The sequence below is a fragment of the Gobius niger genome (genome assembly GCF_951799975.1).
Source record: "Gobius niger genome assembly, chromosome: 1".
NCBI classification, from domain to species: domain Eukaryota; kingdom Metazoa; phylum Chordata; class Actinopteri; order Gobiiformes; family Gobiidae; genus Gobius; species Gobius niger.
Window position 1 is genome coordinate 53,202,140 of NC_136852.1, and position 13,732 is coordinate 53,215,871.

Below are 13,732 nucleotides of genomic sequence, written 5' to 3' on the forward strand. Positions count from 1 at the left end.
CTTATAGTAATGAAAGACGGAAAAAAGACTGTGCTCGACAACTACTGGTCAGGTTTTCAAGAAACTTCATTAACAAAGATGGATGACATAGCGTGAAAAACTGCAAACAAATAAATAGTCAGTGCATCAGCCAAAGAATAGTGTCACAACAAGTAAAGGTGCCATGCCCAAGTGAAATGAAAAGTGTGAAAAATGTATTTCTTCAGAGCTGTTGATTTAAGCATCCAAACACTTCAACTATGATTTATTCAGGCACATGACCCACGAAAAATTGTAATCAACAGCAAGGCTAAACGAGGACAACAATCCAATTCAAATACCTTGAACTGAAATATCCAATAATGCCATAAAGTTGTAAAATGTCTCCTGTAGCGCTGGATCTAACAGTGCAGCAATTACCGGCACCAGCTCAATCTGTGCAGCTTAACCTTCTCGTAAAAGCGAGTGAAAACAAAGAGAAATTGCCATGGTTTCAAAGGCCATTAAAGAGACTGTAAATTTAACGCAATCCCATAAGTGGAGATTTAGTCAGCTGCTTTTGAGCACCACTGACACACTGACTAATACGCAATTAACACAACCACCGCCGGGTGACAAGAACTTCCCCTATTGTTTGGCTGCACACACGCAAAACCATATGGCTGTCAAAGGCACTCCCGCATTACTGAACAAAAAACAAATGTATCACAGATTTTAAAGTTGATTTTCTTTATAGGAGTTCCCATGGAAAACTGGCCCAAAACCCTGCCATAAACTAAAGAGAAAATATGTTGTTCATAACAGCACATTATTGTTCTTTACAAAGTGCCCCCAATCCCAAAGCGTTTTTCAAAGTCCATAATCAGTTTGCTTTCTGGAGGCCACATGTTCCACAAAGGAAAATCCAGGCCAGCTAATGCAAACCAAAGCGAGTTTTTTCCCTCGACTTTGTGCCTGTGAGAACCCAGCTGCATGAGCCCAGAGACAAGCGAAAGACACCTCTTGCATAAGGCTTGACCAAAATAGAAGCTGTCAGTTTTCATATACGTGCTGCGCAACTACAAGAGCCACAAGCAAATTGTTCCCTGCTTCCCTTTGATAAGGTTGGTCCCCCACGCCCTAAAAGTGTGGTGGGCTTTTGGGAAAGCTTTGCAGACCCGGCCGTATAACACATTTCCATGCGCGGTACCTTGTTGTGTGACAAAAATATAGCTTTAAAACCTTAACGTTGAAGATAATAAATGATATAACTGTAAAGAATTATAATCCATAGATGTTTTTTTCATGTAGTTAAACGATTAATTTAACACATGAACAACAATTAAGGTGACCAGACTTCCCGATTTACCCAGGACAGTCCCTATTTGTGCATTGTATTCTAAGCGTCCCAATTTTCCTTTCTGAAAACAATACGACTTGGGAGAGCTCACTCAGCCCCATGCCCCAATGTTCAAAGAGGTCCCTTTGGACGGGGCTGGCTGAAACCACAGTTCCTCACATTTCTGCAGAGAACAGACAGATCTCATGGGTGTGATGGACTCAGAGACTGCTCTAAACTGAGATATTAATGATAGTAATGGCTAACACTTGTATGTGCTTTTAAAGCCAGTGTTACCAATGAGACAGATGAGCTGACACTCGTGGACCCCGCTGTCCCAACCCCGTCCCAATTCTCAGGTTTTGTTCGATGGTCACCTTAGCTTAGGGATCTCCAACCAGTAGCTCGAGAGTTACAAGTAGCGCGATAAAGCCTTTCCGCATTTCTATATAAATAAAGGTCTTCTTCTTCTTCTTCTTCTTCTTCTACATTTGCTTAATGAGTCAAATTTAAGTAGGTTTTCTACATATCGGTATATACAGTAAAAAAAAAAAGAAAAGAAAAGGATTTTAGAGCTGCAATTAATGATTATTTTGGCAATTGATTAATCTACCAATTATTTTTGCGATTAATCGATTAATCGCTTGGCTTTAAATGGTGTATGAAAATTGTATTTTTAAATTTTTTTTTCACATAAACACATAAACCTAAAGTGGCGCCGCTTGAGGACGTGTTGATGGAGTAAACTTAAAGTGAGTGTTTTTGGAGGCTCTTTGTGCCAATTCTGATTTCTAATTGGATGAGACACAGACAGATATTTATGAAATTTTCAATGTACAAAACACTACAGACCCTAACTTTAAAAACAAAGTAGGTCATGTCATTTTTGCTTTATTTAAGTGTTTGTTTACTAGAAAACGATTCATCGATTGCTAAAATAGTTGACAACTATTTCAATAATCGATTAGTTGTCGATTAATCGATTAGTTGTTTCAGCCCTAGTTGAAATATCCTCTTAACTCCACCTATTTACATGCACCACCTTAGCGCAAGTAGCTCTTTGCTGTTATTGTTAAGTAAAAGTAGTTGCCCTCGCTGCAATAAACAAAAGAAACTCTGCTTTAAAACAGCATATTACTATTTAGAGAGATGATTTAGATGAGTTCTATGTTCATCACCGCGATCACTTGCTAATGAAAAGTTTCCTGCTACTCCCACCCCCATATATATAAATATATTTATTTTTAAGTTAAATGTGCTATTATCTGAAAGAAAAGTGGTGCAAGATGATAACAAAAAATAATCGTTTTGTGTACATGTGGAATTGTATCGATTAAACATTGGAGGCATTTCTTACCAGAGTGTGGGTGAGCACAATCTTGATGAGCGGGGAACCAGAAAGGTTGATTGACAGGGCAGGAGACGGCTCCACTTTCAGAGATATCAAGTTGCTCGCCACCTGGATCTTATGGTCTTTGAAATCAGTGGCTTCATTGATCCTAAAGAAAATGATAGAAATACATTTTAAAGAAACTGTTTTCTCCTTTTACTTTACAGCACAGTAATAACAAGATAATGGGATAGAAATAGCATAGCATTTTGCGGCCTTGTCTCCACATTATCACCTAGAAAATACGAGCAAGGTAGAGTTAGGATTTGCCATGTCTGTCATATTATTCATATAATCTTTGCACAATGGGACACTCCCTTAATTGGTATGAATTACAAGAATATGAGCCTCACTTGTCTAATCCAAATTCATCAGTAGAAATAATAAAAGCTAGATTCACAATTACTCAGCCCCTTAATGTGATACAAACAAAGCAAATTAGTTTGGCACCGGCATGGACACATAAGTTTAACACATGAGCCGCAGTGCAACAGTGTAGCTTCCACAGTCAGCAGCAGAAACTGTACTTTTCAGTATCATCTGATATGTGGCAGGGCCCTCATACAAGCAGCACCTCTCTATCATAATGCACTGGACTGGACTGAGAATGTGGTGGACGAATCTGACACAATCAATCAGGGCCATTGAAATTTCTAGGTTGTTCATAAAGCCAAATCGAACCACTATTCAGGAAGAGGAATGAACTAAAAAAATATTTATCACAAATAGCATCTAATGTCATTGCACTTTATAATCAAGGCAAGGCATGTTTATTTATACCACACATTTCGTACACAAGGCAATTCAATATGCAGAATCAACGGGCGCTAGGGCAATTACATATTTAGCTTTACTCCCGTGAGCTTATGCGTCATCGTCCTCTTGATAAAGGAGTGGAAGTGAAGTGAAAACCCCATTCTAAATTTACGTTCTCTTTTTTTTAAATAAACGATAGCAGATAATCTGGTATTTAGTAACTCATGATAATTCACAACTGCAGATCTATCCAAAATTTTAAAAATCGAAAAGTGCCTTTTACCATATTTCTTGGTACTTTCTTTCTTGAAAAAACAGCGGTGCCCAAAGAACGGCTAAGACCAATTTTTGGCAGCCCTCAAGCTTCTTGTTGAATTGGCAAACATTGCCAGAGACGGTGCTTTTCAAACTTCATAATTGGACACAACTATAACCTCAAAAACTAACATTTTACTGTGGGAATGAGCTGGTTTTAAGGTTCCAAGCCTAAATAAATAATGACTTGCCTTACACTTTCTCAAAGCGCTACACTGTCACTCATTCACTCCATACTTGGTGGTGGTAGGCTACTGTTGTAGCCACAGCTGCCCTGGAGTAGACTGAACTAACAGACTGTCTGTTCCAACGACCCCTCCGACCACCACCAACTACTCACTCACTACATTCAGTCTGGCCTATTGTACATGTTAGTAGGAGGGGAAACCCGAGTCCCCGGAGGAAACCTATGCAAACACGGGGAGAATATGCAAACTCCAGCCAGGGATCGAATGCGGGACCTTCTAGCTGTGAAGCACGAGCGCTAACAGCTGTACCACCGTGCAGCAAATGAAGGTGAGGAAAACATGATAAATGTCTAAAAAAACTTCAATATTCAATGAAAAAGTTTGGACACCCCGATTGTAAATTATCTGAGTAGCAGATAGCTGACTAGCCTCTATTATCCATCCATTCACAGCAATGCAGCCGCACGATTGATCCGAAACATCAGTGGAGTTGAGGCCAAACGTATTAGCTCGAGTCTTCCACGATGGCTTTTCATGAAATTGAAAATCCAGATCTCGCGACAATCCAGCAAAACTTTCCAAGCTTTTTTGTCCGTGGAATATACAGTATCAAGTGACAGTAAAAGGACAGTTGAGATAAAGCAACTCTTACTAGTACAGCCATTAGATAATATGATTATTTCCGCAAATGTATCTCATCATATCCACCTTTGAAATCATTTTATGGCCTCACAAGTGGAAACCGGGGCTTATTTTTATACACAGTAAGAGTGCGATGCGTAAACAGTTTTGGAGGAACATACTGCTCCAGTGGGCACAGCGCTAATGGCAGGGTGTATCAAGTCAGTCCCTGAGTGCTGAAATGGCAGATAGGACAGGGCAGATAAGCCAGTGGCCCGGGACATTAGCTTCTCAGTACTTCAGGAAGCAAGGGCCCAGATTTAACGCACAGGAAGCACAAACAGGAAGGTAGTTTTTTTTTTTGCATAACATAAATAGCTAAAATGTAGACCTCCAAATGTCATTTCTCACATCATCAAATCATGAACATCTTTTTTTGTTGTTTCAGTGTTTCAGTTCAGGATGAAGCCCCTGAGGAACATCCCAGGTTATACTGTATGTTGCTATGTCAAAAGAGCTTTGACATGAACATTGACATTCAAAACATAAACAAGCATGACAGCAGGATACTGTCTCGTAAAGCATGATCAAAATGAATGATTTGGAAGAGAATCAAATTAATTCTAAACCGCATGTTTGGATCCCTGTTGTCGAAGCAAAGCAGCAACATCGCCATGGTGATGAGACCGGTGATGTCCCGCTTCGAGCAAAGTTACGAGTCTGAGTCTAACAGTAATAATATGTTCAAGCAATTACATTTGTATTTTAAAGCAGTACTAAGTAACTCATGCCCCTAGAGGCCATAAGCGCTACTGCAGGTGTCTTAGCATGTCACGGTTTTTTCTCATTAATTGTCCTTGAGAGTAAATACTACGCTGATAGAAAAGACAAAGGGAGAGAGGGATATCGTACATCCAATTAAACAATGGAGATATTTTTTTTCACTCAAACTTGGCTGTAAATATTGTTTAAGTGGCGCTAGCCCGCAGTTAGCTTTGCCCGCTACTCCCCACCAGGGGGAGATCACCCCATTAACACTTGTATTACCCCCAGAGGGACTACAGAAAGGATTTATTAAGGTAAACAAGTTACTTAGTACTGCTTTAAATCAATTGCTTGTAATGCAGGACAGCTTTAAATAATGACTCAACCTGTGACCCCAGCGACATTTTTCCAACCAAGAGCTGGGCACTGTTAAATAATATGTGTAAAGTATTGAAAAATAAAAGTACCGAAAGCAAAATATTATAACTTTAAAGACGTTTTGATGCGGTCCAGGAACAGCATTAAAGGAAATTACTTTCATAAAAGGTTTAAAGAAATTGTCCTTAATGGAATAAATTAACATTATTGTGCTGTTTTATGGTTCTACAGGATAAATATTTTTGTATAAGTATTGAAAAAAGGATTGTTCATCATAAACCAAGCATCGTTAAAACGGTACCCAGCCCGAGGAAGCCTGTTGGAGTGAGTGTATGTATTGTGAGCACATCTGAGGTCTCCAGGTAATGGCCGTACTTCTTACCTTGTTTTGAACGGGCTGAACTCTTGGTAGTACTTGTGCATATTGTGGTAGAAGAGGCCGACAATGGTGGTTTGAGCTGCACATAAAACACACACACACACAGAATGATGAACATGAGGCGAGGAATGTGATAGGAATCTGCTAAAATGCTCGCTCGCAGGAGAAGTTAATTAACACCATTGCGCCGCCTCATGCTGGCACAGACTGGTTAATAGCACGGCTCTTTAGTCACACAGGGGTGCCACAGAGCGTACGGACCGAGCGCAGGTTTTCTCTGACTTCACCATTGAAACAGGTGATCCTGCTTTTGACCCATGATCCTACGGTCTCGCTATGTAAAGTAAACAGTAAAACGAGACGAAGCATGTCGCTAACTTTTTAACATGTCTTCAGTCTGTGTTTTCTTTGCTTAGAGCTGGAGACTTTTTGAGCTTGGTATTAGCAATGCAAGTGTTCTCTCTTCACCTAATTAAGGCACAAAGTAACTTGCCAGGTATGCAGATCGTTATGGTTTTCACTCTAATACAAGTAGTTAAAGCAGAACTAAGTAACTCGTGCCCCTGGAGGCCACAAGTGCCACTGCAGATGTCGTAGCATGTTGCGTTTTTTTTTACTCATTGATTGTCCTTGAGAGTAAATGCTATGCTGGCAGAAAAGCAAAAGGGAGAGAGGGATATTGTGCCACAACCCAATTACACAATGGAGATAATTACTTTCCCTAAAACTTGGCTGTAAATACTGCTAAAGTAGCACTAGCCCGTTAGCCTGTTAGCTTCTTCTTCGTGATTCCATTAGTGTGTATTGTGCCTCCGCCCCGTAAGCAGCGAAGTCGCAATTGAGGTTTTCTGGCCAGAGACTCCTGGGGGAGAGGAAAGACCCCCCAATCATCCTATTATCACTTGTATTACCCCCAGAGGGACTACAAAAGGATTTATTAAGTTACTTAGTTCTGCTTTAAAGTACATCATACATTTCAGGGCAAGACATACTTGCACTTATACATTATTTTATTATAGACTAACAATAAAAAGTAAAATGAATGCATCTAATATCAAATTGTATAAATGTTTAATTTTTCAATAAATTTCCTCCAGTGACTTGAAATGATCTTGAACACAAACAATCCTCGGCCGAAATCCATTATTTCTGCTGTGAACAAGTTTAGATCAGTAATTCAATCAAACAACTTTTTTCCTCCCAGGGGCAATTCAGTTTCCTTCTCTCTGGTCATGAGTAATAAGACAAAAGCAGCCACGTTTATTACATTTTAACCTCTAGGTTCAACAAGACACAAATGCAGACATGCTGCGTTAACAAAATATACCAATGATCTATTTTTAACATAAAGATTGAGTCATCAAAACGACTGGGATTCTTGAAATTCCTGCCGCATTTTAGAATAATAAGGCAATGGAGATTTTCACAGAAGCATTTGAACACTACAGTAGATGTATTTACAAGTCGTGAACTGGCAGCTAACAATGTCCCACGGCTGGTGTTCTACTTTTTTTGCTTTTTGCTAATGACAAAGTTTGCAAGAATTCCTTAATGGGGCGTATTTCCTTGGTACAATGTTACATTTTATAAGAATCCACCCCAAATCTTGCCCTCCAGCATAGAAACTCTGGCCTTCCAGACGATTTTAATAATATTACGATAAAAAATCAGGGATAAAATACCTTTTATACTACTTTAAAAATGCAGGAAATACTGTCAATTCTGTTTCCTCGCAAAACAGCCTATGATAGGGTCTTAATATTAAGTGCAGCGTTGTCATTTGTAGAAGTGGTGCTTTACTTTGGGCTAGGAGATTCGGCCTCTGGTGTTTTGACGAGTAAGAGAATTTGCCTTCCCCTGCTCTATGTATATCAACAAGCATATTCTTTATGCAGTTCCCAATTTACTTTCAATTGGGAAGTGGTACAAAACAACATCTATTTTTATTCCTTTATTTCCCCACTTTATGAAACTTTTAAAAGCCAGATTAAAAAGCCGACTGGACGTATCTTAATGTCCACCATTTCCACTCTTCTTCATTACTTTTAATTGCACAGGAAGGAAGAGAAAATGCCCTTGTTTTTTTTTAATTTTCCCCAGTGAGTAAAAGAGTAACAGCCATCATTAAAGTCATAGCTGGACCTCTACAGCGAGCCATAAAGACTAACAAAGGCCCTCAGCGTGGCACTGCTGTATACTGTCTGTGCTCATAGTCTTAAATCTAAGCATCGTAAATTGCCGCCTAATAATAAAAGCTTCCCGGACGGACAATTTTCCCCTGGCGGAAAAGGAGCAGGGCTAAATGCACACTGTTCACACTTAACCTGCAAAAGAAACAGGCCTGAAGTCGTTCACTCACACTGCATGGCGAACGCCTCACCGGGCACCGAGATGTAGTTCTTGCCTAAGACGGGGAAGCGGTAATTCTGGAGGTTGAAGTTTTGTGGGAATTTCATCAGCGAATAATCTGTGGGAGTAAAAACACAGAGGAAAATCTCAAAAAACAAAAAAAATAATAGGAATAATGATAACTGGTTTCAAAGTGTACTATGCAGGTCACGACACACCTAATTTAGCATCAGCTTGAATGCAAAAACACTGATAATATTTTTTTTTATATAATTGGAAATAAATTCAGGCATCAAGGGGTTAATGCCTAAGTTCATTTTGAGAACCATAACCTCTCATCTGTTATATTAGGGCTTAACCGCTTCACCCCCACCTTAACAGAGTGCATTTTCTACTAAAAGCGTCAAAATAGCGACAAAAACGAGACGAAAAGAAGGATTAAAAACACAATAAAAAGTGACAAAATATGACAAAAATGGGATGAAGAAAAACGTCAAAAAGTAATGAAAACGCCAACAAAAAAGTAACATAAAAGCTCAAAAAATGGGATGAAGAAAAATGGCAAAGTGACAAAACAACGACAAAAAAGTGACAAAAATGGGAAAAAATGGGAAAAAATGGGATGAAGAAAATCGTCAAAAAGCAAAAAATAAAATAAAAAGTGAAAGTGACAGAAAATTATCAGAAAGAAAAGAAAACGCAACAAAACAGCTCCAAAAATGTGACAAAAAGCGCCAAATAATGAACAAATGGGAATGAAGAAAAACTGACAAAAAAGCCACAAAAAAGTGACAAAAAGGGGATGAAGAAAAACGTCAAAAAAGTGACAACAACACAAGAAAAAAGATCCATTTACATCAGTTTTGTAGGCCTTAGCTTTAGAAAATGCACTCGGTTATGGCGGCGGTTAAGGGGTTAATTTCCTTTTTTTGTTTTTGCTATTACTACAAAACAATCACTTAAAGAGGAGACTTTAATTGTGACAGTGTGAATGCCGTCAGAATCATCACACATCACACCCAAAGAACAAACCAATTTGCAAAAACAAATCTTGCATGAATGAAAACATCATCTGAAAATGGGGGGAAAAAAACTCCCTTGAGATAACAGATGGAGGCATTTTGTTGCCTAGCGTTTGTTGCGTTTGGCCTCCCAATAAGAAAACCAATGATTCAAAAACATTCATGCTTCGTCATATTAGCCCTGAAGTGTGTCTAAGCAAACGGCAAACAGTGACATGGCACTGACCTGCAACAAAAGACGTCCCGCCCACGGACACCAGAGTCTTTGGGCCGGGCTCCAGGTTCGTCACCATGTGCTCCATCACTCGGTCCACGGTCTCTATGAGCCCGCCGACCACCGACGACGACTGCTGCTTCACAGTGAGGCAGGGCAGAAGTCAGGGTAAGACTAAGTCAGAGCAGGACATGTCCAAGACTTGCTACTTTCCGCCTTCAAACCACTGGATGTGTGTTTAAAGGGGTAATTCAAATGTGAAAAGGTCAAATCAATGTGTTGTTTCCCATAAATGATCACCCTCTCCTGTGTCTGCCAAGAATGAGACATGAATAGAAAGTGAATTTGATCCTGAGGTCAAGTACTACAACACCACAGCGGCCAATGGAGCACTTCATGTCTGAGTGTTTCCTGAACAAAACCTTCTTACCACTTAGTCCATCAAAATGACTCTAAACATGATGAACTGGCTGCTTAGACGTACCATATCCCGAGAGGGCAGTTTAGTAAAAGAATAACAGCCGAGTGACACTGAAGTTGGGGGCTTTGCTTAGTGTAACCAAAAGCCATTAGTTTTCATATCTGCACATCTGTTTCTGTTTGATCACAAAATAACAACCATACTCGGTCTGAGGAAGACACTACAGTAAAGGAAATCCCATCTCTAAGACATCCTGGATTTAAACGTTGGATAACTTAACACTGTGAACTCATTTACCTCTGGCATTCCCGGCGAGGACAGCACTTCTTCCACACTTTTGAGAAACGCCTAAATGGGAGAAAATATATGTCTCAGATATAAATCTTTGGACAAACTGTGTCAACTTTGGGAAAGGTTCCATTCTTTATCCTTTAAAGCAGTGTTTGTCAACGTGCGGTGGCGTCACTGGTGATTTGTTACACAAGGCCTCTTTAGATGGTGCTCAGGCCCCTCTCAGGTCTAGCCTTTGTTTCATTTTGAGACTTTTTATGCTTCTAGTCCTTTTTTGGGTTTATTCCTTGATAAGAGCTACTTAAAGGGCTTATCTCAGAGACTTGTTGGAGACTTGAGCCGCTGGACATGAAAATTGAACAGGTTCGATTTCAGCGGAGACCACATGGAGTCTCCGTATGGTCTCCGAGAGGTCTACATGGTCTCAAGCATTTGTGTCACAAATACTATTTGCTGTCCTCAACCTGTGAGATGTTTCTGTGACGTCCCTGCAATGTCTCCAAAACCTGTCGGATAAAAAGGAGAGCTCAAAGAGACTCCATATGACTGTTTGAGATCTTGGTATCTGACAGGTCTCGAAGACATTGCAGGGACGTCACAGAAACGTCTCACAGGTTGAGAACTACAAATAGTATTCGCTACCTTTCCACAGCTGCTTGAGTCCGCGCAGACCTCTCGGAGACCATGCGGAGACTCCAAGACTACCTGGAGACTCGCCTAATCTCCGTGACCAGCGGCGACTCTAGTCTCTAACTAGTCTCTAGGCCGGAGAGATAGGCCCTTTGTATCAAGTTGCAGAGACATTGCGGAAACTGGCAGTCTCCGTCTCTGCAACTCTCTCCAGTGAGATAGGCCCTAAAGTAAACTAAAGACCTCGTACAACCATATTTAAAATCTGATGCAGCCAAAGTTTACAGACGATTAAATATTTCTTAGGTGGTCGTGAAACGTTTGGCAATCATTTCTTTCATGGGCTCAAAGGAACTGAATAAAGTTTCTTTTTGGACAAACTCACTGCTAATAGTTTGTTATAAGGAGACTAAAACAAAAGCCATATTTGCAGAACTTGTCATACATTCACTGCTATGTTTGACTTAAGAGTACTCATGGTATTCCTTTGCCAAAATGTTGCCTGAATTTACACCACCCTCTCAATTGTGCTTGATAATCTCTGAGTCCACAAAGATGAGTAAGGTGTGAATTTAATAAATGATTTATGAATACATTTCAGTGCTCTCTTTATTTAGATTAGACGTGATTATCTTTGCTTTGATACCTGGGTGAGGTTGTTGGCGGTGCTGTGAGAGATGGTCCGATTGGGCAGCTCGTGCAGGAAGCCCAGCACGGGCATAGTGTCCTGATCCGTTTGGCTTTGGACCTCCACGCCTCTGACCTCCGGAGGACTCACTTCATCGGCTCTCTACGGGACAACAGCATGCAGCACAGGAAGTTCAGTCTGACTAAGTTCGGAAATACTTGTTGGATAGACGATTTACTGTGGCGCTCTTTCATTCGCAGTGACCTACAGGGAGTGCTTTGGTGAAGTGCTAAACAGCTGTCTTCACTTTCCACGTCTCTATCTGCTCCTACCACTGAAGGCTCTGGATGCATTGACTGGGGGTAGCCTATGCACATATGTTCTCAATCCAACTCAGGGCATCAAAGGGACTACGTTTCCCGTAATTCTTCTTTCTATATAATCAATTTATACAGAAATCTGTCTTTTCCTTCCCTTCTCCTTCTAAGGTCACTACAGGAAATCATCATCGTACAAGTATGCATAATTTGAATTAGAATTTCAAATAAAACGTGGGGTATGCTACAAAAAATTAGGCAAACCAGATTACACTTAGATCGGTTTTAGCCACAGAATCAACCCAAAGCATGAGGCTCTATGGGATTTCTGATCTGACGAAAGGCGGTGGGTGCACAATCAAAAAACGTAAATAACTTTTGCATCAGGTAAAGCAATCTTGTGAATAAATTACTATCAGAGTTTTACGAGTAAAATTAAAGCTTGATGTGAACATTTTTTCTTCATTCTGGGGACACTGTCATGTTTGTGTAATAATTAATTAATTTATTTGCATCCGACTGAGGCTAAACTTTCGATATCTATTTTAATTAAAATGTTCATGTAGGCTCTCAGTCGTACAGGATTTGTCCATCTTCAGTGAAGGTTCTTGAGTCCTCTTCTGTACTCTGTCAGCAACACAAAAGTTTAAGCTCAGCCCGCAGACTAGTTATAGACCACTGGGAGGCTATTAACGGCTTCTCTCACCTGTGGATAAATATCTTTGCAGTTCTAAGTCCTAACGACCCAACTCACACCTGAGTTTCAGTCTGAACAGCTCTACTCTCAGCTGATCACTTCTACTTACCTGCCTATTGATCTGACCTGGGCTGAGTTTCAGCCTCATAAGCCTGACAGAGCCCTCCAGGAGATTTGTTCCAACGTTTTTCTTTTTAACAAAGATTTAACAAATGTAGTTAAGATTAATATTTTGTTTATCCCAAAGGGGGGAAAAGTCCTTTTTAAAGTTCTTTTGTAATGTTTTGTTAAAAGTGTATCTAAAGGATAAAAAAAACTAACGGGTAAGATAAGACAAATTGCTGCTGCTAGAAATAGACTTACAGTACAGTACAGTAACTATCAGAGGCGAGTAGTACTGAGTTACATTTACTCAAAAATAGATGTAGTTTCATGTACTTTGTTCTTCAGCATAATTCTTTTTGTACATTTTTTCTGGCATTTCCTTTAGAAATACTCAGATTCACATCATTTCATGTTTTGTTTCTCATAATTTGTGTCACAGCTGAATCGTAAATCAGACCTTTTTGTTACTCAGTAAGGCTAATCGCACTGCTCAAGCATTTTCCCCAGGTACTTTTTTACTCTCACTTGTGTCATTATTTTGATCACTACTTTTTATCTCATCTTAAGTAAAATATTTCAAAGTAAAGATACTCTTACTTTTACGTTTTAGCTACTCTACCCACCTCTGTCAACCTATGCTTATAATGTGAAATGATCATGCTTTTCTAATTGTAAATGGAACTTTGATAGGGATTTAGTGGTTAGTAACTTAGACACTGTTGCCTTTTGCTTGTGGACGGGGATACTCTCCACAAGCCTGGTGATCGGTGAATAAATCTAACTCGCACCTCTTGAGATCACTTTAACAAAAACCCTACACTTGCACTAAAATAATGAGCAAACCAGGTGGCAAACTTACAACTGTCGGTGAAGTGGAGACCATTTCCTTAGAGACGCTCGGTGTTGTGGTGGGAATTACGTCTTGACCTAAAAAATAACACATGCTAATAAATGCTATGATGGGTGCTA

General features: G+C 39.8%; 1 protein-coding gene across 1 annotated transcript in view; it reads right to left on the reverse strand.

Annotated features, from left to right (window-relative positions):
* adgrd1 (adhesion G protein-coupled receptor D1) overlaps positions 1-13,732 on the reverse strand; it is a 44,983-nt gene that overhangs the window by 21,769 nt on the left and 9,482 nt on the right. Inside the window, exons 8-14 of the mRNA XM_079557407.1 lie at positions 13,623-13,690; positions 11,663-11,806; positions 10,393-10,443; positions 9,687-9,810; positions 8,449-8,556; positions 6,093-6,168; positions 2,655-2,796 (exon numbers count right to left, since the gene is read on the reverse strand). Coding sequence (XP_079413533.1) covers positions 2,655-2,796; positions 6,093-6,168; positions 8,449-8,556; positions 9,687-9,810; positions 10,393-10,443; positions 11,663-11,806; positions 13,623-13,690 — 713 coding nt within the window. The remainder of the gene's footprint in view (positions 1-2,654; positions 2,797-6,092; positions 6,169-8,448; positions 8,557-9,686; positions 9,811-10,392; positions 10,444-11,662; positions 11,807-13,622; positions 13,691-13,732) is intronic.